The sequence below is a fragment of the Cylas formicarius genome, unplaced genomic scaffold, assembly GCF_029955315.1.
Source record: "Cylas formicarius isolate icCylForm1 unplaced genomic scaffold, icCylForm1.1 PGA_scaffold_4__25_contigs__length_36172078, whole genome shotgun sequence".
Classification (NCBI taxonomy): domain Eukaryota; kingdom Metazoa; phylum Arthropoda; class Insecta; order Coleoptera; family Brentidae; genus Cylas; species Cylas formicarius.
The window spans coordinates 28,926,871-28,953,466 of NW_026844334.1; the positions used below are offsets into that span (position 1 = coordinate 28,926,871).

The 26,596-nt window shown below is 33.4% G+C and overlaps 1 protein-coding gene and 1 long non-coding RNA gene across 12 annotated transcripts in view; both read left to right on the plus strand.

Annotated features, from left to right (window-relative positions):
- Positions 1-20,637, plus strand: part of LOC132701621 (protein groucho-like) — a 135,775-nt gene extending 115,138 nt beyond the window's left edge. For 10 of the 11 annotated variants that reach the window (XM_060669715.1, XM_060669720.1, XM_060669716.1 and 7 more), the window contains 5 exons: positions 1,127-1,376; positions 3,950-4,207; positions 11,670-11,876; positions 20,093-20,251; positions 20,309-20,637. In XM_060669715.1, the coding sequence (XP_060525698.1) occupies positions 1,127-1,376; positions 3,950-4,207; positions 11,670-11,876; positions 20,093-20,251; positions 20,309-20,416 (982 nt within the window). In that variant the 3' untranslated portion in view covers positions 20,417-20,637. Of the gene's footprint in view, positions 1-1,126; positions 1,377-3,949; positions 4,208-11,669; positions 11,877-20,079; positions 20,252-20,308 lie in introns of all 11 variants that reach the window. The other variant, XM_060669719.1, reaches the window with a different exon arrangement.
- A 3,011-nt stretch (positions 20,638-23,648) lies between these two features.
- On the plus strand, positions 23,649-24,771 carry LOC132701069 (uncharacterized). The gene is made up of 2 exons (XR_009618712.1): positions 23,649-24,426; positions 24,657-24,771. It is a non-coding gene; the product is annotated as an uncharacterized LOC132701069 (long non-coding RNA).
- Positions 24,772-26,596: the final 1,825 nt, after the last annotated feature.

The window sequence follows — 26,596 nt, forward strand, 5'->3', positions numbered from 1 at the left end:
GGTATTGAGGAAACGCACGTTCCTGAAAATTTGAAAAAAAAGTAATAAGTAAATCAGCCAAAAGAAAATGCTGGAAATTATTTTTGAGATTCTGACATAGCCTCCAGAGGGCATAATTGCCATCTAGAAGTTTAAAATCTATCTTTTGCAAAATGTTCTTATATTAAGGATACTTAGAGTGAACACCGAGAGACTGAGAAAAAAGCTGAGACAAATTCAATTTTTTCTTGATGGATGGTTTTTGCTTTCTTTAAATCTTTTAAAGGAAATAAATACCGATCACTTCAAAATGTCATAATAGATTTTAATAAACTTGAAGTCATTAAAAAGGGCTTTTCCTAATCAAACGTGCTATGAGTGACTCTATGTTGTTTATCTTAGTTTATATTGGTTTTTTTTGCAATACCATAGACAATATTACTATTACTGTGATATCATTGGCTATTTTCAAATATTAAGTAAGTAGAAAACCATAAAGGAAATAAACATTTTCTTTGACAGAAACTATTGAGATTGTCATAATAGTATATTATGCAACAAGTGTGACTTAATAAGTTAGGAATTTGTTAGACCAGACTTATCCAAACCGTTGGATAGGAATGATTTTTTTTTGCGATTATGTCAGAACACGCTATCTGGTGGCAGAGCACTCAGTCGCAATTAGCTTACTCATAGTACTTTTAATAGCCTAGCACAAGCCTTTTTAAAGACTCCAGGTTTCCATTAAACCATATTGGAGTTGTCGACATTTATTTCGGGAAATGTCAGAGCACTCTCCACCATTTTTCTTTTAGAGATAGAGTAAAAAGCATCTAACAATTTTGAATTTGTCTCAGCTTTAAAACAGTGTTCACTCTAAGTATCATTATCATAAAAAAATTGCGGAAATCGAATTTGAGAATTCAAGATGGCAATTACGTCCTCTGGTGGGTAAGTTTTTAGGAATATCCGTTTCCACATTACCGTACTGTGCTCTTACTGTTTAGGTTTAGTTTTTGCTATTCTGTATTTTTTCGTTTTCAATATTTCGGTCCACCAATTTCGTTTCTCATCGGTGACTTTTTTTGTATCCAATAACTTAATTACTATTAACTTAAATTAACCTTTTTTCCCGCTTTGATTGCAGTGCTTACTCGTTTCATATGAGCGGCGAGGGACAACTGCTACCGGTACCGTTTCCTTCCGACGCGCTCATCGGTCCGGGCATACCGAGACACGCCCGTCAGATCAACACCCTCAATCATGGCGAAGTTGTATGCGCAGTTACTATTTCAAACCCTACCAAATACGTATACACCGGCGGTAAAGGATGCGTCAAAGTGTGGGATATAAGTCCAACAGGCGGAAAAGCTCCGATAAGTCAATTGGATTGTTTGGTAACTACATTGCCTATAAGAGTAATAAATACAGGGTCTTTCAAAATTTGATACAAAGGGCCGAGAATAAATCTGCTTGGGTATGTGAGTAGCAGTGGGGTCTCTCTTTTTTCCTTTTCACATAATGAAGGCGTAGGGAAGATCAAAATTTTTCAAAATAGCTTTGATGAGTTTCGTCATGAAGGTTAAGAAAACAAAGCGACCAAAGATTTCCTAATATCACCCACCTCTATAAAAACGGTACCCAATCTATACAGGGAACGCAGAAACTTGTCGTCCGTTTCTTATTGTATTTCATTCTTTTTTCTTTCTTCCTTTTTCTAATTGTTGGCATTTTTCAAATTTTGAGGATAGCTCGAGGAGTGCGTTCCCTTGCGCGGGTAGGACGCCTGATCTGTACCGGAACTTTCTTCAGGCAATTGGCTTTCACGTCTATTACTGAATAAACGCCAACATCCCAGCGTTTCTGATTAGGAAAAGTGTTTTCCTCTGAACATAAACAGTTCGAATCTGTCTTGAGCATTGGGTCAAGCTCGTTGATCTATAGATGTTGATTTGGTTATGACGCTCTGACGCATCAAGAGCTCATTTATTGTTAATGACATCATAAAGGCTCTTACGATGACAAATCGGACAACCAAGTTTTGTCAAAATGTTAATGTGAGACGATGCCATGAATCAATTAATTCTTTTTGTCTTCCTGGTTACATTAGCGTATCATCTTACTGTAGGAAAGAAATGAAACGAGTGGTGTTGCAATAGAGACGCGACCTGATATATAAGCAAAACAAATATACTTGGAGCATTATTGTATAGAATGAGAATTTAAGATAAGTCGGTTTGTATATTAACTTCCTACAAGTCACGAATAAACACTGCCTTTTTATATTTTTTTGATGCAACCAACTGAACAGCATATTTAGACCAAAACTTAATTTCATAATTTATTGAGACCTAAATAATGATCCAGTTGAGGGGTATTGTGGACTACAAAAATCTTGATTTGATGATAAGCTTTAATCTCTTTCGAAGGAATGGAGGCCTGGGAATAAAAAATATGACGACATAAAGGAAAACAGAATTTTGTCATTTGTTTTCGAGATACACTATAGATTTTTAAGTTTTCTATTGGCGGCATATTTAACGTTTTCATTTTAATGTTTTTAAATGATGCATTTATGCATATTTATCATCATTCTTAGGGTCACAAAAGCGAATTTTAATTTTTTTTATAGTAGGTTATGCTGGCTAACAGACATTTAGAAAAAAAAAAGTTTCAACAATCCATTGATCGCATACACTGAACTAGTATTAAATTTATTGTTTAATTAAAATTAAAAATTTAATAACGTTGAAAATTTCCAAACAAAATTGCATTAATTACTAATTACATTGTAATAACTTGGAATTACTTATTGGAATAAATAAATAAATATTAATTCAAATTTATGAAATGTAATTCAATAATGAATGGACATTGTTGATTATAATGCATGATGCATTTATCATCCTAGCAAAATTATTTTTTTTTATAGTAGGCTTTAGGTATCGCTCGCAAAAACATTCGGAAACACAAACTTTTGGCAGTCCGATCTTTCCTATAAACATGACTGAAAAAATAGTATGGTGGTTTAAATCTGAACTAGAGAGATCCTCTGATGTTAAATTCTCAATTATTTCGGAGACTATAAATTTCTAGGATAAACAAAGTTAACTTAATTTTTAAAGCAATTTTTGCTCACTCTGCATTCATTTACCTCCTAAGTACCCACGCAATATATCATCTTCCACAAGGAAACGTTTGACATAAAATTTAAGATTTGTCAAAAACGATTGGATTTAGGTAATAGGAATGGAAATTAAAAATTAACAAATCTATATGAAACTGTGTAACTTTTCTATTCAACTTTTTTTTATCGTTCGTAGTTACGGAGTTAAGTGTGTGGGAAATCGTATTTCAGACACCCTGTACACGTGTAGGAGCACATGAGATCAAAGCTAAAAACTCTATATTGACGTACGCGTTTGTTCTCTATAAGGTTGTTGTGTTTTATTTTTTTATTTTATGGGTAATATTTAACGAAATATTAGCAAAACATGTTGTTAATGTAAATTGAATTAAATTTTTAATTTACCTATACTTTTGAATACATAAAAATATTATTCTGTATATAGTGTGAGCACTTGCAACATTGTCAACATATATCTATTCTAAAATCCAATTGTGTCATAGAATGGCGACTATGGACAAAAAAAATTTCGCACAGCTTTAATGATCACTAGTACAGAGCGCGTAATTTCAGAATGGGACTGCATGTGGCGATTGCGGTCGGTCGGTGCCGTTGCTCAGGCAACCAGTGAATGTCTTCGTCTCCCAGAAATGGCGTGTTTCTATTTCATGTTCTGATTTGTCCGTATTCATAATTTTTGGTATTTTTTAGTAGAATATTCTGACACCTCCAGATAATTTGTACAAATATGGCTCAAGAAAAAAATGATATAAAAGAGAAAGGGCTTCATTAAATATTAATTGTGCAGCGTCACTGACTTCATCTAAAATCAGTTTTCTACAGCAAAGAGACAACTATATTCGATCGGTGAAACTTCTGCCAGATGGTCGCACTCTGATCGTAGGCGGTGAAGCGTCTAACCTGTCCATATGGGATTTGGCCAGTCCAACACCTAGGATTAAAGCCGAACTGACATCGTCTGCGCCGGCATGTTACGCATTAGCCATAAGACCGGATTCCAAAGTGTGCTTCAGTTGCTGTTCAGACGGCAACATTGCTGTGTGGGACTTGCATAACCAGACATTGGTCAGGCAGTTTCAGGTAAGTCGTACTTTCGCAGAGTGACTAAACTTTCCTGTGCATCATATCAGCTTCTAATGGAAGTCATTTTCACAAATATTGCTCAAATTAAAAATTGCAAAAGAAAACCCAATGATGTGAACGCGTGGTACAGACAATTCTGCACGAAGTCGGCATTGCACACCTCATTCAGACAATGCCCGAAATGTTCTTGTCTTGAAGCACTTTGCCGGACGTTGTTTGTACAATGTCAGCATTGTATGAATCCATCTGTACGGTTTTTTTGATAAAAAAAAACCGTTACGACCCTTAGAGCACTTTTTTCCAAAGTGTTGAGCAGCGTATTATAGGCCACTATGTCGTCATACAAACTTCATTGTTTTCATATTTCTAGTACTGTCAAATAAAAAAAAATTGCCAGGGATATCTCAAATATGTTAAAAAATAAAAAGAAGCCTAACATGGCTCCATATACTAGCAGCGGTCGCTCAACATTTTAATGTAAGCAGTATAACCGTTTTTTCCATTAATGAAAGGAAAAAAAGGGAATCCGGCATACAAACAGTTTAGTTCAAGAAAATCAGGCACTCCCTCGGATAGTTAAGGATAACCCTTTCTAAAGCCCGAAAGACGCAAAAATTCTGTCGGGATTTCCTGGCAGTAAAACCACAGTTGGTCGAAAAATTAAAATGGCATCTGAAGTATCGGACTGCGGCGAAAAAGACCGCACTCACTCCCCCACAGCTTATTTTTGCTCTTAACTGTCAAGCGCAAAAACAGCAATTTTGCGATAGGGTCATATTTTCTGATAAAAAGATCTTTTTGTCTTCCAAAAAGTGTAAAATCAGAGTGTATAGACACGACCACCAGCGTTTCAATCGTCGTTTTGTCGACCGATACACAGCTGCAGGCCATTTCAATTTAAATGTAAGGGGGTGGATATCATCCGGAGGAATGGGAGTGGTATGGCGGATTGATAGAAGACTTGTTGGTCAAACTTATACCGAAATATTGATAGTTACGGTTCCCAGTGTGCAACATCTTTACCCGGAATATAATTATATTTTCCAACAAAAAAAGATTATAGTAAAACACAAAAAATTGCCCAATCACGAAGCCAAAGAGTATATATTACCAGAGACAAATTGTATGTGAACGGTGAAGCTTATACAGTGGATCAGCTAGAAACGGCGCCAGAAGATAGTCATAGTCAAATTGAGATAAGAAAAACTAGCAGGGCACCATCGACTCCCTTGCTTCAAGACGAAATCTGCGACAACGAAAACTCCGATTTTGAGCAAATTGTTTCAGACAAAGAAGAGGTAGGCAATACAAATCAAAAGGAATTGAGTCCCATAACAGATCCAGAGACAGCGAAAAGAAGGATTGTGCGTCTCGAACCTACAGGACCATTTACCATTTAGACTAAAGAAGAAAATTGTAGAGCCATTAACTCACAGCCCTTTAAGAAGAAATCAAAACTTCAAAAATAAAGTCACACTTGGTATATAGCAACATCTACAAAACGAAGTTTCTCGGACCAGTCCAGCTCTAGAACAGCTTACCAAAAGAAGAAAAACAGAAAACATACTCGTCGGGGAAAATGACATAAAAATTAAATTATTCTAATAAAAAATAAGTAGATTAACAGACTATATTTGAAATGGACTCCTACATTAGAGATTTTGAACGAGAGGTAATTGATACAAACTTTATAAGTAGTGTCAAAATATTTAATAATACATTTCTCAATGCAATCGATTTTAAAATAATTCACATTAACATATGCAGCTTAAGCAAAAACTTTGAGGAATTTTCTTTGTTTCTTAACAGTTTTGTTACAGAGTTTGATGTAATTGTGCTGTCCGAAACATTTATCCAGTACGATATAAACAAAACTCCCTTCAATTTAAAGGGTTACAATATTCTTTATAACAATGGTAATGTAAATAGGAATGATGGTATCATTGTATATATGAAATAGCAACTAAATTTTGAATATAGCACTGTACAAATGGGGAAGACAAAAGTATTAGAGATAAATATCTCAGTAAACAATCAAAATGTTCTTCTAAGTTGTATCTATAAATCACCTAGCATAGACGAGGTCCAGTTTAACATGCATTTACTTCAATATTTGGATGATAGGAAGAAATACAGTTTTCATATATTGGTTGTCAGATATCACATATATTGGATGTCGGTTATGTTGAATTTTATATTGAACTAGGTACAAAGCTGGCAGAAAAAATACTTTTCGAAATGATTTTCCCATGCTCGCAAATACAATGCTCTTATGTAACGTAGATGTACAGGAAATTGAAAAAGTTATAAAAAAACTGCAAACTGTATTAGAAGCGAGACACTACGAGAGATTTGTTTTCAAATATTAGAACCCTTAACGTTTCTTATAAGTAAATGTTTTGAGAGTGGATGTTTCCCAGATTGTTTTAAAGTTGGCATTATTAAGCCATTATATAAAAATGACAACATAGAAAAAGTTGAAAATTATCGTCCAATATCAAACTATCAGTGTTTTCTAAAATTTTTGAACGCGTACTTAAAACGAAGATTGTTAAATTTCTTGATAAATCCAATACAATCTCAGGCTTTCAATTTAGATTTCGAAAAGGGAAGTCAACACATGATGCTATCAAATCTTTAATATCCCAAATATACGACTCATTAGATTCAAGCAACCCTTGCATGTGGGTTTTTTTAGATTTAAGCAAGGCTTTTGTTACTGTTTGCCACAATAAGTTACTTGATAAACTAAAGCGTTGGGGACTGAGAGGGAGAGTATTTGAGTTGCTGCGTAGTTATTTCTTCAATCGTAAACAGTGCGTAAGCATAGACGGTGTTATGAGCGACATGAAGACAGTAACATGTGGCGTACCAGAGGGTACAGTTCTCGGACCGCTACTGTTTACGATATACGTAAATGATATGTTAAATTTAGACACCAATAGTACAGTCTCACGCATTGGCAACGCTCGTACGCCCTTGGCTGAAACAGTTGGCGAAACAGCTAAACTGAACTATTTGATTTCCACAACATATATATATATATATATATATATATATATATATATATATATATATATATATATATATATATATATATATATATATATATATATATATATATATATATATATATATATATATATTCATTTTTATTAATCAAAAAATAGCATAAACCTGCCTTTAGAATCCATATTGGACGTCAAAACAAACTTGGTGTTGTCAGAAAGGGATATGATAGGATACTGCTAAAAATATAAAGAGGAGTTTTCAAGCCGTATCAGCTTTTTATGCTGTACATTGTTGTTTTTATCGACGTCTGCAGCCTGAAGAAGTAAGGTTATTGTAGTTTGGTTGTTTTTTTTAGTGAAAATAACATGCTGCATTACTTTTGAAGATGAATGAAGGGATACTTAATTAGTGGATTACATATTGGTGTCAACAGTTTTATTTATAAAAGAGAGTGAAAATAATGTAAAATATGACGTTCTTAATTATTCGAAATTGTTCAATATAATTTTAAATGCTCATATAGAAACTGAACAGGGTGAAACTCATAAATTGGAATATAAGTCAAAACGTAACAAGAGATATTAAAATTTTCTTGAATAATTGTCGTCCTACATGAACTTACAGATGATTGTAGCTTGGATCGCGGACAGTAAATCAAAAAAATGAGCAAAGGGTCGAGCTTCTGTCAATTAAAAAAAACAACAGTTTCCACTCCGGCATTAAAAAAACACCATTTGAAGTAATGTTTGGAAGAAGAGCTAAACCAGGCTTGGCATCAAGTAACTTAGCTAAAATTAATTGTTGAAAATTTATGTATTGAAAAAAAAATGTAATCCGCTTTTGAGGTTGTTGAAAATAAGAACCTGTTGTTCATTGCCTGTTGGTTCATATGTCCCTAAAAATAACCTAAAATGTCATCCAAACCCCCATTTCTGTCTTCTTTTCTACATTATTAATAACGTATTTGTATATTCTGTTGCATGTTTGTAATCTGTACCATTCTATATAGTGTGCTTGCGCACTAGATTTCAAAGGCTGCCCCGCCATGTGTAAACCCATGCCTTGTGTTCACATAAGATTTGTTTCTACGGATGTCAGAAACAGTCTGTGATCGTCATCTTTTAGCCCAAAAATAATTCGTGTAATTTATTATTTTACCTTATGTGATTTTTTATATAAAAGGAATTTTGACAGCAGCATTTCCTCTTCGGATAAATAAACACGTCATCGCAATCATGAGTTTTTTTTTGTCCAGGGCCAACTGAGGAAAAAAAAGTTAAATACAAAGTATATATTTTATTTATAGTATTTTTATATATACAGAGTGATCCGTTGAACAAGGACAGTAACCAAGTTATTTCTTTTAAATGAAATACTAAGAATATACAAATTCTAATTAATTATTTTCTTGATTTTGAGTCTTTTTTAACATTACATGGCATGGGAAATTTTGAGTACTTTTTGAGAAAAATTAACTTTCCATTTTTTTGCGGAAAAACAGGTGTTTGTAAAAATGTCTTTTTTTTACACTTGAAAACTGAAATTGAGAATTTTTATTATGGATCCATGAAGGTGAATATTTAATGCTTTGACCTATTTATGGCGAATATATATTATACATGGTGGTCACAAATGACTATCAAAAAAATGTTTTTTATTATATATATATATATATATATATATATATATATATATATATATATATATATATATATATATATATATATACACACTTATACACTTCGTTTTTTATGCAGCCAAATAAAAAAAGTTCATGTGTGTCAAGTCATGGACCAATCCAAAATCCAACCTCTTCAATGTGTTGAGCTACTTTATTAATTTTAGAATAAACAGCGAGCTACCCACGAGGAATATTATGACAATTAGATTTTTTTGTGGAATTTTGAAGCCTCTTTGATTTTTAAAGTTCGAATTTTTAAAATTAAAATCGTTGTGAGAGCTACCAGAATTGCCTCCGCGAGCTACCGGTAGCTCACGATCGACAGGTTGGCGACGGCTGATTTAAACAATGTCTACAGGATTATATGTCGCATTATCTTGTTGAAAAACATTCCCTTCTTTAATATCGTCCAACAGGTTATCAATTAATAGAAATATATAGTTCTCCAACAATTGATAACAACAATTGAGAACAAAGTCATAGAATACTGGGACTTATTATTCGATTACGAATAATAACACACCACACAAACACTTCTCCGATCCTATTTCTTAATTTCTTTTACACAATTTTCATTTGAGATACAGGAGTAATGAGTATTTTTTCTGTTGAACATACCGCCTGTTTTTTTAAAAAGGTCAGTTTCAAAATAGTGGTCCATCGTAAGAGAACACGAAAAAAGTCTTGTTTGATTAGTTTGATAGTCATGTTGGAATCAATTCTGAGCTGGCAAAAATTTGTAGGAATGCGAGTTATTAAATTTTAAAGTTCTTTGAACACTAGTTTTCGATTATTGACTACCACTCGATATTCAAGATCATGATGAATACTAATGGGCTAATAACGCTCTTGAACACTGCAAAAATACAATTTTTTTAAAAAGTTGGTAACAACTAAATGTCAAATAAAAACTGTTTTTCTGTCCAGGCAACAATTTTATTTGTTCTTTTTTTTTCATGGATTACTTGTACAAATAAGACGCGGTTAGAAAAGGTTTTGTAATTAGTAATAAATTTTATTTACTTGCATTACTTGTTGATTTTATATTGAATTTAAGTAATTAATGTTAAAAAAAATAGTTAGAATAGGATATCACACAGGTTTAGTTAGATTTAAAATAAAATACACGAGTTGTTGCAGAAGATTGGCCATAACTTCTCAACTTCCAATTTCTGTAATAAAAGCTATATATATGAAATGATACAGAATTAAATCCTAAATCCAATAAAAGTGCTAATTCCATTTAAAAAAGAATATATATTTTTTTCCATAATAAAAAGTCCAAATTTTATTTTAAAGTGTAAAAAAAAATGGAAAAGTTAATTTTTCTCAGATACTACTCAAAATTTCGTATGCTATGTGATGACAAAAAATACTCGAAATCAAACGAATAATTAGAATTTTTAAAAATATTCATATCAATCCATTAAAAAAAAAAAGTTGCTTACTGTCCTCGCACGACGGAGCACCTTGGATACATAAAAATACTACAAATATACTTAGGGTCAAACTTTGTATTTAATTTTTTTTCCTCAGAGTCGTACTTATTAAGATAAGGTATAGGAGCGCTGCTCAAATGGACCACTCTGTTTTCAAATGTACATATATTATTATTATTTATTTGTAACCAAATCTTAAATGATTCACTTTTTAAATTTTGGTTTGCCGTTTATAAAATTCCTGAATATTCTCAAAAATTTTTTCTTCGCAGAATCTTTCAATTCACAAATACAAGAATGAAGATTCGTTACTTTAGTAATAATAATCTCTTTCTTATAACTTTAATTTACTGGGTTTTTTAACATATGTTTGCAATAATTCACACTTATTATATCTTCTAAAGGACTTGGATTTCTGTTAAACTTTAAGGGCATATGCCCAGCAACTACAGCAAGATCAGTGCGCATATTGTTTATAACCTTTCCAGGCAATTTTAATGGTACTGGTCCAAACATCCATAAATAAATAAATAAATAAATACGCCTAACTAATCTAATAGGAATGCTGTGATAAAATTTATTGCTAGAATCTCAGTCAATGGAACTTTAGCTATGAAAATCTTCATCATCCACCTGAAAAAACTCCCTGCATTCTGGGTGATGCATCACATTCAGGAAATGTAATGTGATTTTGAAAATGAATCCCAGATTGTATTTTGTGCAAGAATTATAATCAGTGTGTCCTTTGACTCCTAACAAAAAAAGACATCAGAAATTCTTTCATAAAAGATTCGCAACTACTAGGCGTCTTAGTGCCACAATAAATACCCATTGTAAAAACCAATGACTTGACTGAAGGAATGTCATCGATTGAACGTAAAATACACCAAACCTTTTGCACTATTTTTAGCACAATGTCAATTAACAAAATAGTTTCACTAACACTTTCATTGAGATAATCCATTATTCTTGCCAAATTTTGATCCCAACCTTCTAGGTGAGTATTGCCCTGGTTCGCATAATTCACACTTTTGAGACATTGTTCTTTGATAATTATTGGTGCTTTCCATGTTGGTCAATAATTAAGGAAAATAACTCTCAGAAACTTCCACTTCTCTGAAAAATTCACATTTTTACTGATGTTTTTAAAAATCTCATTTTTGTAGCTAGTAGGTTGTTCATAACTTAAAATCGGCATGATCCATGCATCCACGCATGACGGAACGGTAGGTAGAATCTAGACGCATTCTTTTCACTTCTATAAATTTCTTTATTAAGTCTATAAGATAAATGTTTTACTTCCACGACCGAAATTAATTTGTTTCAGGGTCACACCGACGGAGCGTCGTGTATCGACATTAGTTCCGACGGCACGAAATTGTGGACCGGCGGGTTGGATAACACAGTTCGCAGTTGGGATCTACGGGAAGGAAAACAATTGCAGCAGCACAATTTCAGTTCGCAAATTTTCTCTTTGGGTTATTGTCCAACCGGAGAGTGGCTGGCAGTGGGTATGGAGAATTCACACGTTGAGGTAAGGACAACCTTAACTATCGTCTGGCCCGCCCGTGAGCAAATTTAGAATGGCAGCCAGCATTTCAGGATAGTTATATTATAATCCATAATAATTCTTAACTTTTTTTGACTTTATTCATTTTTTTGTTATCAAGTTTTTAAAAGTAAAAAAAATAGTCAACACCAAAGAAATGCAAACACTTGAATTGTTGTGAAATTATATATTACATAGAGCGCGCGTCCCAGTAAGCGGGACGAGATACGGAGTTAGGGAAGCAGATGGTCCTAAAAAATTATTAAGTAAATCGGCCAAAGGAAAATGCTGGAATTTATTTATGATTATGAATTTTAAAATTCGGTTTCTACAAAAAAAAAAATACTAACCATAGTACAGTTAAAGTTTTAAAGTTTAAAATGTTTAATGTTAGCCACGGTTACAGTGAATACTATAAAGTTGAGAAATTTTTTTTTTGTTTAATGCTGTTAAATAATTCAGTAATTAATAAAACTGCTTTGTCTTCAACAAAGGATTAATTTTGGATCGTTAACTATGCCTAGTTATTGATTGAAACTAAAATGAAGAGCAAGTGACTTTGATTTTTAAATATCATTTGGCAACCAAATAATAAATTGGCGATTTATTAGATATTAATAACAATCCGTAAATTGGAAAATTTTCCCAAAATCCACCTTTTTTTGAACTATGAAGTTAGTTTATTCATATTTTAGATTAGGATAAAGATATTGAGATGCGGTTTTCACTGGGTTGCTGGAACATTATTTGACTATCTGATGACATAAGAACCTCATATCGTTGCATTTGTTCCAAATACACCTGATGACGAAGGAAGCACCCACAATCGCGTCACTCATAGCACTATTGCAGATTTTTAAGAACTCCAAGTATTTTTACAGAAACCGAGTTTAAAATTCAAGATAACAATTTCGCCTCTTGGCCATTTCAGAGAATCGAAAATAATTTCCAGTATTTTTTTAAGACCAGTTTTCCCAATAGCGTATCTCCTGTGTATATTCAGATGTGCTGATGCTTGCAATCTGAGAGATTATTGAAGATAAAAAAAAGTATTAAACGAAAATTCTATTGAATTTCGTTCAGATGTTATTTTATTTCATTTGCTTTTTAAGACATTAAATAAACCAAAATGAGGACTTATCGTGGAAAATTCTTATTCTATTAAATCATTGATGTTTTGCACTTAGTAGAAACCTTCATATTTTATGTATTTTTACATCACAAAGGCGGCATTTTTGTTACATCTTTTGGGTGGAACTTCTTCGTGTGCTTTCTTACATTAGAAAGCTTACCGTAAAATGTTTGACATTTGGAGCGCTGAAATTTCTTTTGGTAATCTTGGAATCCTGCAGTTTACCTTTTAAAAAGGTGGAAAAATTGGAGGTTGGAGTGATTATAAATTTGTTAAAAAATAAAGACCAAAAATATGCACAAGTTGCGGGCAGAATGAACGGAAAGAATTAACACGATCCACGATGGTTGCGTCGTCTAACAATTCTGGTGCCTACCTAAATACTAAATATGTAAACTATTTTTATGCAATATCGGTCAAACGTCACAAAGCATACAACGCCCACATGAAACTCATAAAATAGAAATAGTAAGGTTATGGTTGTTTCATTATTTAAATTTTAGAGTAAGATCCCAGAGTGATCAGACATAACTTATTTTCACACGAACGAAACCTTAAGTTTTCAGTAGCGTCTCGTGGGCCTTGAATACCTACGCGCTTGTGGAACTTACGAGTGACACCTGGACACATACCAGGTGAGAAAATAAGAATTATTTAACTTAAATTCACATGGCTGATTTTATATATATCATTTAAAGAAACATCATAAGTGTCAGACACTTTTGATGGACCAGAGGTTTTGTCGGACGCTTTTAAGCCTACCCAAAAAATAAATGAACTATACTTATTTTTTTACATGTCTGATTTTTGAATATGTTATTGAAGTATTTATTTAAAAGTTATATTCAATCCGTCAGACAAATTAGAGTGACCAAACATCCCCTAAGACAAAAATTATTCAGCCAGAAGCATGAGGGCCAGAGCACTATAAACTTAAACTTATATTATTCTCCGAAGAAATATCGAAAAAGTGCAAAAACATTTTAAAACAGCGAATAACGCATAACCTCAAAATCAATTACCTGATGATTTGTATTACAATGGTTACCATCGAGAATGTTATAAAAATTTTACCGCTCTGACAAAAAAATATTTTTCCGCCATACCAGAAAAACCAAAAAATACTAAAAAAAATCATCGAGCATTGTTGAAAATTCATTAGTTGCATCGACATCAAGCCAAACTTGTAATCTTACTCAACAGTTCCGGATTTAGATGTAGTGTCAAACTCAAGTCAGCTAATTCTATGCCTGAACCAAGTGTTGAGTCAAATGTGAAGTCAAGTGTCGACTTACAATCAGTTGAATAGGTGTCTTGTGATTGTGAAGAACCTTGTGAGTTATCTGAACGTGATGATAATTTCTCTTCTGAAAATATTTCACTTGAAAGTAACTTGGATTCAGACAGAAAACAGAAATGTATATACTGTGATCAACAGACTAAACGACATAAACTGAAAAGACTACCGTTGCATGCGTGCGAGAAACGCGATTTCTTGAAAAAATTGAATGATGAAAAGAAAGACTCAACTGAATTACTTGAGAAAGTGCAATATGTAACAGAGAAAAAAAATGCCGAATAATTTATCTGTATAAGATCTTAAGGACGATGAAGTTTCAGTACCGGAATACTTATTAAAATTTTATTTTACTCTTATTGCAGGAAGTAACAGCAAAAGAAGAACAATTTAAAATGTATTCGATTAGAACAATCTTTGAGGCAGGATGCTGTATATGGTATATTTAATGGTGAATGTAAAACGTCAAAGCATATTAAGCTCGGAATGGCTTTAAAAAGGTAAACAAGTAGTCGTAATATAATTGACATCTTAATAATGTAGATGTATCAGATACAGTTATTGAAGAAATTGCTCGTCTGCAGAATTCTCTAACGTCATCTTTTGAAGTTGAGAATTAAGATTTGAAAGTAGTACTAAATAATTATTGCATTTATAAATAACAGACTTTGAACGGTGAGCATGGAAAAACATCGCAGTTTTATTTAATATATGTAATCAATTATTATCTAACTCTATCCAGAAGTATTCGCATTGGAGATTTTGATCTGTTCAAATACATATTACTATATATGTTATAAATTTATTTTTTATCTTTAACCAACCACTGGTGTGTTAGATACTGCTCAAAATTATTAATCATCGCCGAAACGCATCCTGATTTGTATGAAGAATTCCAAGAAGGTTTTTTTGGTATTCGAAGAACCAATAAGCCTTTTTCTAAACAACCAATTGATCTTGTTCTTGAACAAACAATAAACTCACTGCTATAATACATTTTATGAATTCAATTTCTGCACGTCAACGTCACGATATGAGATCGACAATAATTAGTTAATTTGTGCCTGCAGAAAGAGCAAGACGTTTCGGCCGAGCTCACCAATCATATTTTATATATATATATATATATATATATATATATATATATATATATATATATATATATATATATATATATATATATATATATATATATATATATATATATATATATATATATATATATATATATATATATATATATATATATATATATATATATATATAGTGTCATCATATATATATATATATATATATATATATATATATATATATATATATATATATATATATATATATATATATATATATATATATATTGGAGGATATTTTGAACGACCCAATATACAAACTAGTCACCAGAGATCCCACGACATATTTGGAAAAACAACTAAGTCCAAAATTCTCGATTTATCAATAAACGAGGATACAAAGAAGAAACTTATTCCGAGGGAAAAATCGTTGCACAAAATTCTACGGGCTCCCGAAGATCCATAAGGACGGGGTTCCCCTGCGTCCTATCGTAAGCGCCTTTAACTCACCATTTTGCAAGCTGGAAAAACATCTGGCCAGTGCACTTCAGCCTATAGTGGAAAAGGCAGATTCCTATGTTAAAAACTCAGAACATTTCACTCAGATTTTAGGTTCTCTCAGGATGGACAAGGACGACATTATGGCAAGTTTCGATGTCAAATCCCTCTACCCGAGTATTCCAGTAGAAGAGGCACTCTTGCTTATAGAAGAAAACGAAGATCTTCCGCCATACATAATGGATCTGTCAAGACATTGCCTGAAAAACTCTTACTTTATGTACAACGGGAAAATTTACCGACAAATAGATGGAGCAGCAATGGGATCATCTCTCTCACCTGTGATTGCCAACCTCTTCATGATTTACTTCGAAAAGAAAGCAATAGAGAAGACAAATCTGAAGCCAAAACTATGGACAAGATACGTTGATGACGTATTTGTTGTATGGCCTTTTGGCAAGGAGGAGCTTTTGAAATTCCTAGATCATCTGAATTCCATTCACCCAAGGATTCAATTCACAATAGAACTTGAAGAGGATAACAGTCTCCCCTTTTTAGATGTGCACATCACAAGGACCGAAGATGGACACTTGGAACACACTGTCTATAGAAAACCAACACACACTAATAGATATCTGAACGCTAAATCTCATCACCACCCATCACAGATACAAGCAGTGGCAAATACATTAATTGCTCGGTCCTTCAGGCTCACAAACGAGAGGAACAGAGATAAGGAACTGAAGAAAATTAGTACCTGTCTTCGACAAAACGGATACCAAAGGCGCACCATCAGCAAGGCAATCAGTAAACAACAACAGCCGCAGCAGAGTGTGCAGGACGAGACCCAACGAAGATCGATCGCTGTTCTGCCATACATCAAGGGGGTTACTGACAAAATCGGCCGAATATTACGGAAACACGACATATCAACGGCATACAAACCTGACCATACCATCGGAGCAATATTAAGAAACCCAAAACAAAAAATTACTCTGGAAAACCAAGGAGTATACAGTGTAGCATGCGGATCGTGCAGCCTGACGTATGTGGGACAGACCAACAGAAGGATTTCAGCCAGGCTCGAGGAACATCGTTTAGCGATAAGAAACAAACAAACAACATCTGCTTTGTTTCAGCACCAACATCAGACAGGCCATGAAATTGATTTCGGCACTTGCAAACAAATAGCTAATATTCCTGATTTTAGGACTAGGATTATACGAGAGGCCATCGAAATAGAAAAGTCCGGACACGTCAATACGAGAGACGACGCTCTGCATTTATCCAACACGTGGAGAACGATAATCAAACAGCAGAGCGATGCGCTGCAGCCTACGGGGACATCGCAACTACGATCGGGCGAAATTGACAACGCGACAATTCAGTTGGCGGAGCCACCTCCCCCCACGCACAAGCAGCACCGGTACCATCTCCGGCGCAGAGTATAAATACCGCACGCACCGCCGATAACCTCCCAGTGTTCGAAGTGTTTTCGGAGCGCGAGCATTGAAGATGCCAAGTGAGATTTTGGCGAAACCTCTGCAGGATTCCAGTCGGATGCAGGATTTGCAGGATTCCAGTCGGAGTTCAACGAGCGAACGGATGATATCCCGGAATATAGTGTCATCACATTTTTCCATCCGTGAATCAATACGTGAGAATATATATATATATATATATATATATATATATATATATATATATATATATATATATATATATATATATATATATATATATATATATATATATATATATATATATATATATAAATCCATTCTACTCATAAGTGCCAAAAGATTTGTTAATCAATATTTCATCGGGTAAAGCAGCTTCGGTGCCCGTAGAAAAATTTTTGTTTAATGTAGAAGAAAATGGTGAAGTTAAACGTCAAACGTTTATCTCTGAGTGTGAATTGAATGTTAACAGATTCCCAAAAAGGATCAAGAAAACACCAACGGAAAACTTTACACTAGATTATTGCAAAAAGGAAAAAACCAAAGTACACAGTGCAAGAAGTACGAATGTAAAGAGATCTTTTTGGGCGTATTCTTGGCATATCTATAGATTACAAGGTAGATATGCAGAAAATTTTGACTTATCCTATTACTCCAATGCCATTATCCACGTGGCATATTGATAGAGCAATTTGTATAACCCAGAAATCAACTTTAATGAAATCTTTGGAGAAAGATGTAGAACCTGATCAAATTGACGTCTTATGAATTGATGGTTTCTTTTTACTTCACACCATGAAAACTGCCCCGAAAACTTTTGGAGCTATTTCGAAAAAAATGCTTCTAATGCTAAGCGAAGATATACGACATGGTTTTTGAGCAATATTTCTCTCCTTCCATGAACGACTACGAAAGAGATCCTCGCCAAAAGTCTACTCAACTGGATTTCAACATTACTGGCCTAGACCATAAAATTTTTTAAAAGAATTGAAAAATGTCCATTTTAAATAGGCCCTCGTTGATTTTTTCATTCAACACTGGACATCTGATGAAATGGTCCCATTTGTTGAGAATAACCGGATATTTATTAATTTTAAACAATGCCATTCTTACAATACAACAATTAGTTCAGTGATGATGAAAACTAAAATCATTGTCTTGATGATTGTGACGAATAAAAAATGGTAACCCCAAATATATGCAATATACTTATTTACTTTAATATTTATTAATTACTTCCTTAGTGTTAAAGTTAATTTTGTTGAAATAAAGATGCAAAAATCTCAGATTGCGAACAGTAAGTATTCTTAGTACATTTAAGTTTTTTACTTTGAGTCGCATGCGCATAGTGCTCTCGCCCTCATACTTCTGACTGAATATTTTTTGTCTTAGGGGATGTTTGGTCACTCTAATTTGTCTGACTGATTGAATATAACTTTTAAATAAATACTTCAATAACATATTCAAAAATCAGACATGTAAAAAAATAAGTATAGTTCATTTATTTTTTGGGTAGGCTTAAAAGCGTCTGACAGAAGCTCTGGTCCATCAAAAGTGTTTGACATTTATGATATTATTTTAAAATAATATTCTACATGATATATATAAAAATGAGCCATGTGAATTTAAGTTAAATAATTCTTATTTTTAGTTACCTTTTTCACCTGGTACCTGGTGTACCAGGTGTCACTCGGCAACTTCCACAAGCGCGTAGGTATTCAAGGCATACGAGACGCTACTAAAAACTTAAAGTTTCATTCGTGTGAAAATAAGTTATGTTTAATCGCTCTGGGATCTTGGAGTATTTAGCCGAGAGAAATAACACAGACCAACAATTTTTAAACTTTGAAAATTGATTTCGATCTGACATTTGATTCTGCATAATTTAGGCCTCCCAAATTTAAATCTGACCGAACTAAAAAGTCTACATTAAAAAGCAAAGTCTAAAAAAATATTTAAGTCGATTTATTTTTGGAAAATCTCTCCATCTCTCCGGAAAACTTGGTCTAGTGGATTTTCTTGTATATTTGTGTGGATTCATTGTCCCTTTTTAGTGACCGGCAGTAATCTACCATCATTGCAACGTTCCATCGACCTTGATATCTGCGTTCCATTTCTTTATATCTTAGAGGAACCTCCAGTAGTCCAGATACAACTACACAATTTGTCCCACAATTTTTTTTGTAATTTGGATATTTGTTGTCTCCTAGAAAACCTTTTAAAACATCAGTAAATGAAACCCATGCAACCTTTTCAGATTGGATCATGATATTCAGCAGGTCTTGATCTTCCATGAATCGCCTTATTTGAGGACCTACAAAAAAGAACCACGCACAGCAAAACGGATCAACAAAATTTTTACAGGAAATAATATATTACTTTTGAGTAATTCCCCCTAATATTCTGTTAATTTATGCAAAATCTATGCCAGTGGCGTAGCAATCTCAATTTTTAGAATGTTGTAGAATCAAAAAACATTGTTTTTCTATTAGTTTAGTTCCTATAACTGCAAAAATATGAAACATAAAAAATCACAAAATCCTTGTGGGCCTGTAATTAGTCACCGACCGAACTTCTAAGACTATGATTTGCATTTTAGGTAACACTAACTGATAAAATAGCGTTTACATGTTTACGAAAATGCTACATGGGTGAGAGTTCAGTACCAAAAGTTATTTTCTGACACCATTAGGGTGAATTGTATTTATTTCGAGCGATGTTTTTTAAATAGTTTCATTTCAAAGGTACTTCACGCCAGCAAACCAGACAAATACCAGCTACATCTTCACGAGAGTTGCGTGCTCAGTTTAAAGTTCGCCATGTGTGGCAAATGGTTCGTTTCTACGGGAAAAGACAATCTATTGAACGCTTGGAGGACGCCTTACGGAGCCAGTATTTTTCAGGTTTAAAAAATTAAAGGTTTTATTTTTATACTAATAATTTATAATTTCGCGTTGCAGTCCAAGGAATCATCGAGCGTATTGAGTTGCGACATCTCGACAGATGACAAATATATAGTGACAGGCTCGGGTGACAAGAAAGCGACGGTCTATGAAGTGATGTATTAAATTATTTGAAACTAAGGAAAAGTATAATTTGTCTCAGGATTTTTCGTTGTAGCTTCTTTTTAATCGGTATTTTCTTTAACTCGAAAAGGTTGTTTCAATAAAATGAATATTTTACTAATAATATAAACAGCCGAAATTGCATTGTTTGATCCATTATCGTTTCCAGATCGATACCGACACTGTAAATTTAGATTTTAAGTAAAATAAAACTGTTTTTTTGTATTGTGATTGTTGTGTGATTGAAAGTATAGCAAACTAGCTACTCAACAACATATCTAACTCTTGGGAAAATGAAAAATTTTTCTTCTAACAACCGATCCGAAAACAGCCGAGACCGTGACGTACACGTGATTGAGTCATATAGCTATCAGATAATATAGTAGCCCTACTACGGTAAAAAGTGATGCGCCGCAGGTGGCTATGATACAGTCTGTGCCATTGTTGTTTACATTTTTGGTGGTTATGATTCTCTCCGTACCTTTTTCGTGTTTTTGTGAAAAACTTGTTGTGTTTGTGGTCAAAAGTGTAAGGAAAAGAATGTGCCTATATACAGGTAAGTGTTGCCTTATCTACAAGTTAATTTAAAAGAATTAAAAGTGGTTTCTATAGGACTCCCACTCACAAACTTGTATAATTGGTGCTTTCAATACTTGCTCCTTCACGAAATGACAAGTGTGGCAAGTAAGAGGACTTAATAGGATCTTAGACAAACCCGAGTGATTTAACAAACTGCAAAGTACCCTTAAATAGCTACATAGGAAAGATGTTTGGGTAATATGTTTTAGTGTACAATTACAGGAAATGTAAGAAAACAAATAAGCTGCAAGTTTTACTGAACAATCACAAGAAATACTTCTTGACAATAACGAATTCTTGTAAACCTCACTGTTTGTTTGTCATCCCGCTTAGTGAAAATAACATTGTCTTTCGGTTGGTTAAAAATTACAGAAATTATTACCTTCGAAAGTTGGGAATTACCAGAATCAGTTCAAAATTTTTGAGAATTACCAGGAATTCTAGGCAACTATTCAAATTTTTGGGGTACCTTATTTGTAGGTCACCTACCTCCTTCGGGAGGTAAGTGAATACTCTTACACACACAATTTGATACTGATTAAATAGAAATAGTTCTATCAATAAATACTGATTTTGTAAATCTGCTTGTTGGATTCGGGACAACTTGAGTAGGCAAAACATTATATGCACAACTTGGGAAGAAGAGATCTTGATTAGTCTCTGACAATTTTCCCAACCCTTGCTTGGCTCGAGAGTAAGCTATGTCCTTGACTCCTAAGTATCACCTACATCCCTTGTGTGAATAACTATTTAGTACAAGTTACGAGACTGATCCATGTACTCTATCCCATTTTTTGTATAGACTTGCATATATGTCTGTTGATATATTAATCACATATCCATGTAGTGTCATTCAATTTACGTTTTATTTTTTAGTTTACCAAAAGATGAAATTCTAAGGAAAAGTGGATAACATTTTTTATCAAAAATGGAGTTGCCAGAGAGGCTGATAGCTTTAAAAGAGCATCCATATCACTCCTTTAAGCTATAGGTATGATAAAGTACGCAGTGTCTTTTAGGTAGATATTGTGATCAGTTGTAAATTGGGTTACTTGTTTTCTGGTCATTTTGTTTGCCGGGGGTATTTAATAGCCAGCCCATATTTAAAGTGTCAAATGGTCCCTTTTTTTTCTAAGCCCACTGATAAAATTTATCAATATGTTACCAACTTTTGTTCGGTCTAAAATATTTATATTTTTCATGCATAATTTGTGACTGAAAATTTTCCATCTTGAACATATGAAAAATTGTTGTTGATAGGGGGACGTTTTTGGGATTTATTTCCAACAAGTCAAAATAATAATTTCTTTCCAAGAACAGACAGCTTCAGTGGTAGTCAAAACAACATTAGAAGTTATAGAGAGGCCTGGCACGGAATAACCTGCGGTCATCAGTTTTTAAAAAGACCTTAAGGCACAATAAAATACTGTAAACAAGTAATGTGCTTCTGATTTAAATTTTGTTTCGAATTTACAGTTAATGAAATATTTGCTTTAGTTATTCTACTAATAATTAACAATAGTTTAATTTATTATAAATGTATTTTTTTATTGCCTACATCTTTTTTGTAATTTTTAAAGGTGGTGATCCTCTCAAATCAAGTAATATAAAAGTTCCTTAAAAAGAGTAACACTTATCATCTTATATCGAACGCCATTGTGCAAATGAAAAATAAGTATTATTATGCTATTAAAGAATGCAGCATTTTTTTAAATTTAATTTCTTATTGTGTTTATAAGCAACAATGTACATTATTCTTTTCAATAAAGGCCTTATTAAATAATTCATGTATTTATTCATTTATATTTTTACATTGTGTTCATTCTCCAACTATATCTTCTGTGAACTTCATAACGAGTTAATAAAACAATATATAAAATGCTAATATAATTAAAGGTAAGTCGTAGTTGTGGCAATCTTGTCTACAAAACAGAACTGGAATGTGCATCTGGAAAAAAGATTTCTTAAGATAATTTTCGTTTTAGAATGTTTCATGTGAGCTTACACTTTAAAAAAATTCCGAACATTTCTGGAAAAGTAAAATCCAGATGACAATAAAATATAGGTAAATTATTGTGTGAATTGATACTAGCATTTAAAGTGCGGTACACAAAATACAATTTCTATATGTACTTTTAGCATTTAACAATTGCTGTTAAATATTTTTGCAGTAGCCACCATGCAATTTTTGCTAACAAAATGTTTTTTAAACTTTGAGACAATAAACACTCTAGCTTTTTTCAAAGAAACTTCCACAGGCTACCGCAATGCTTTTTACAAAACTTCTGGATTCTTCCTGCATCGGTTTTTGTTACAGTTTCAATCAAGCTCTGAAGAAGCCAACAGGATGATTGGCGAAACGTCAGCAATTTCGACTAAACAAAAACCGACGCAGGAGGAATCCAGAAGTTTTGTAAAAAACAACACTCTTTAGCGTTTGGTAATGTTAATTCTGTTACATTTAGAGCTAATTGTTTATTGACTTATTTTATACTAGTTTTTAAATTTCTTGGTTACATTTTCCAATACCCACAGTTTTTTAACGAGATTGCCCATTGGTACTTTTCAGAATAATATATTTAGGAGGCGAAACTTTATGCAATTACTAGACTTGCAATGAAAGAATGAGCGCTCTATCTTTACGTGGTGCTTGTCGAATATTTTTTCCACTGCGATACCTAGTATCTCAAAGTTTAATTACACTTTTAGAGTTACATTTCGTGAATTCGACTTTATTTACATTTTCAAAAGAGGTTAAACCAATAAGTTTAATAAAAACAAATTGTGCAAATAGCGCTTAAAGAACCAAAACGCTAAAATTCTTACAGAATTATAATAAGGATGCCGATCCGTCTGCTGTAATTCAGCATAATATTAACTCTGCACTTGTCGGTAATTTTTTTAACCACACTTTCTACACCTTAATTCCTTGCCTGAAAATTTAATAGGATTTCGACATATTTTGAGAAAATTCTGGCATAAGAATGGCGACCTGGAGAATGGTGTATTCATCTTAAGGAAGGGACAACATAATTATGAACACTTGAAGGACCAAATACAAGATAGGAATTGCAAGCATGTGTAGGAAAGGAGAACGAAAGAATATATGCAATAGACTTGCGACAAGGTAAAGAAGTTATTGGTAGAAATGTGTAGTACATTACGCTGTCCCACTGAGACTATATAAGTATTAATAAATTTCAATTATGTTAACGTAATTTTGGAAATGCCGAAGGTGCCTTACTTTCTTCAACTCGGTATGTACCTCTATGCAGAGAACTGAAAGACTTGACTAGAGTTGTGGGAGCAAGCATATTAGTTTGGTTATACAGTTTGGCACAAAAGCTTGGCATGAGCCATTTTTGTCGCAAGGCCCTGTATGAAATGATATTAACCAATTTGTTGGATTCACCCTTCATCAAATATGACTAGAAGTATTTTATATTTTTTCGGTAGGTAACCTCTACCTTTGTATAAGTTAATAGGAACCTCTAATACATGTTAAATAACAATATACATATCAAAGCGGCTGTAGGTATATGACCTTTCTTAGTTTTTTGAGGTATAAAATAAATATATTTTATGTTTATTTACTGGTAACTCCTAATAAGGTGTATAAAGGTAGAGGTTTCTTTCATAAATATAAAAAATGTTATTATTATAGGCTTTTACTTGGACAAGGCACTGTGGATTGTACGTCAAATACAAGAAAATGTGGATGGAAAAAAAATTATTATAGTATGTTTTGGGAGTAATTATTAAAATGCTTGTGCTTAAAATTTTTGTTTCATTTCAACCATTTGAACAGTGTTACATCATAAAAGAGAACAATCAGTACAAATATTTTCTACTACATCAATACAACAACAAAAGGTTTGGTGGGGCCATTAGGGACATTTCTGGACCGCTATGGGGCCCTGAGACCAGAAGCCAGGTTCACCATGCTGTAGATTTAAAGTATTTTTGTATCACCATAAGTATCTTTTTATGTGATTCTCATGTGGCTACGGGAAATGCCCCATCTTATTTGCGAAGTAGGTAACACACATAAATGTGTGTTACCCCAAGGCTCACTCACAACTAGCTAGGACAAATTGCACAGTGAATTCAGTCAGCTTATAATCAGTTTTATTCCCATCATCAGGTGTAAACCCTACCTATTTTGCTAAGAAATGAATTTTGTTTTGGACGTTGTCATTCATAAATTTGATTTGAAAGACGTAAATTTTTACCTTAGCTGGTGACTGTAGTCATAGACAACTATATTGTATTGGTTGGTTAGTGCTGTAATAAATAGGGGGCGATAATGACAACAAAATATTCGAAAGATACTCACGGGTTAAAAAATATATTTTTTTGAATGCGGGTTACAGCATCCTTCGATAAAATTAACCTATATTCATGTGTCCTGTGCGGATTTAGCACCTGATGTACGTCCTGTATCTTTAAAACAAGCACCCTTTTCTTAATTCCTATTCGAATTATACCTATCTACTATCGAGTGTCAAATTACAAAGTATATCATTTGATCGTCAGTAGATATATAGTGACAGTTCAAGAATAAATTTTCTCATTTTTACATGTAAATTCCCATTAGAAAATTTAAGGTTCCATATTAGCGAAAATTGGTCCGGTCAAGGTCATTCGATCTACCACTCATTCTCTCCTTCAATTCTCACCCCCTCCCTGAACCCTCACACCCCCTCCCTCAACCCTCACAGCCCTTCCCGCAGCCCTCTCGCAAACCCTCAATACATATAGTTACGTCCATCACCCACCACCAAAAATTAAAAACCAAATTAATAGGAGTCCAAGTATGTATTAATACATTAAATATCCTTTATTAAAGAGTTGATGGAGGTAATAAGCGAAAAATATTAAGGACTTCAGGTCATTTTTATTCTAAATATGCCCAAAAATATAATGAAAAAGATCAAAATATTTCATGCATTTTTAATATAAAAACTTAACTAGGCTGCCGGACGTGAACTGAGCCGTTAAGCGCACCTCATTCGATTCTTAAGAAAAAAGAAATTTCAAAGCAAAACGAATGAAACATTTACAAACAGGCGGAGACAGTTTCTTCTTCCATAATTGAATAGTGGCCCCACGGCAACGTTTCTACTGATGACTTTGATATGCGACGTTTATCATCGCAGGGAATTACTTATCCAGACCGGTCACCATAAATCGAAAACTGTGGATGAATCGGAATTAAGGTGCCATGCAAAGGAAATATACTTTTCCTTGTTTACGGGCAGCAAGTCGATCGATCCATCACATTCGGCTAGGGCTTTTATTATTATGTTTCCGTCATACGAGGAAAGGTTATGAAACACTACAGGAACGGTGCGACTGTCCCTAAGTTGAAGATTACAATATTTATGTGCGGGTCCCCTATATTTCCAAGACAATGATCTCGAACTTTTTTGTCGTCTTTTTCAAACGGCTTGCAAAATTCAATTTTTTGTCCAGCTTTTGGTTCATCCATTTTTAAATCACACAAGAATACCGTCTTAATGTTCTCAGCTAATTGCTCCATCTCCTTGCATAACCATGCCGCACAATCCTCGCCCGTGTACGAACGATAATATGAACATTTAA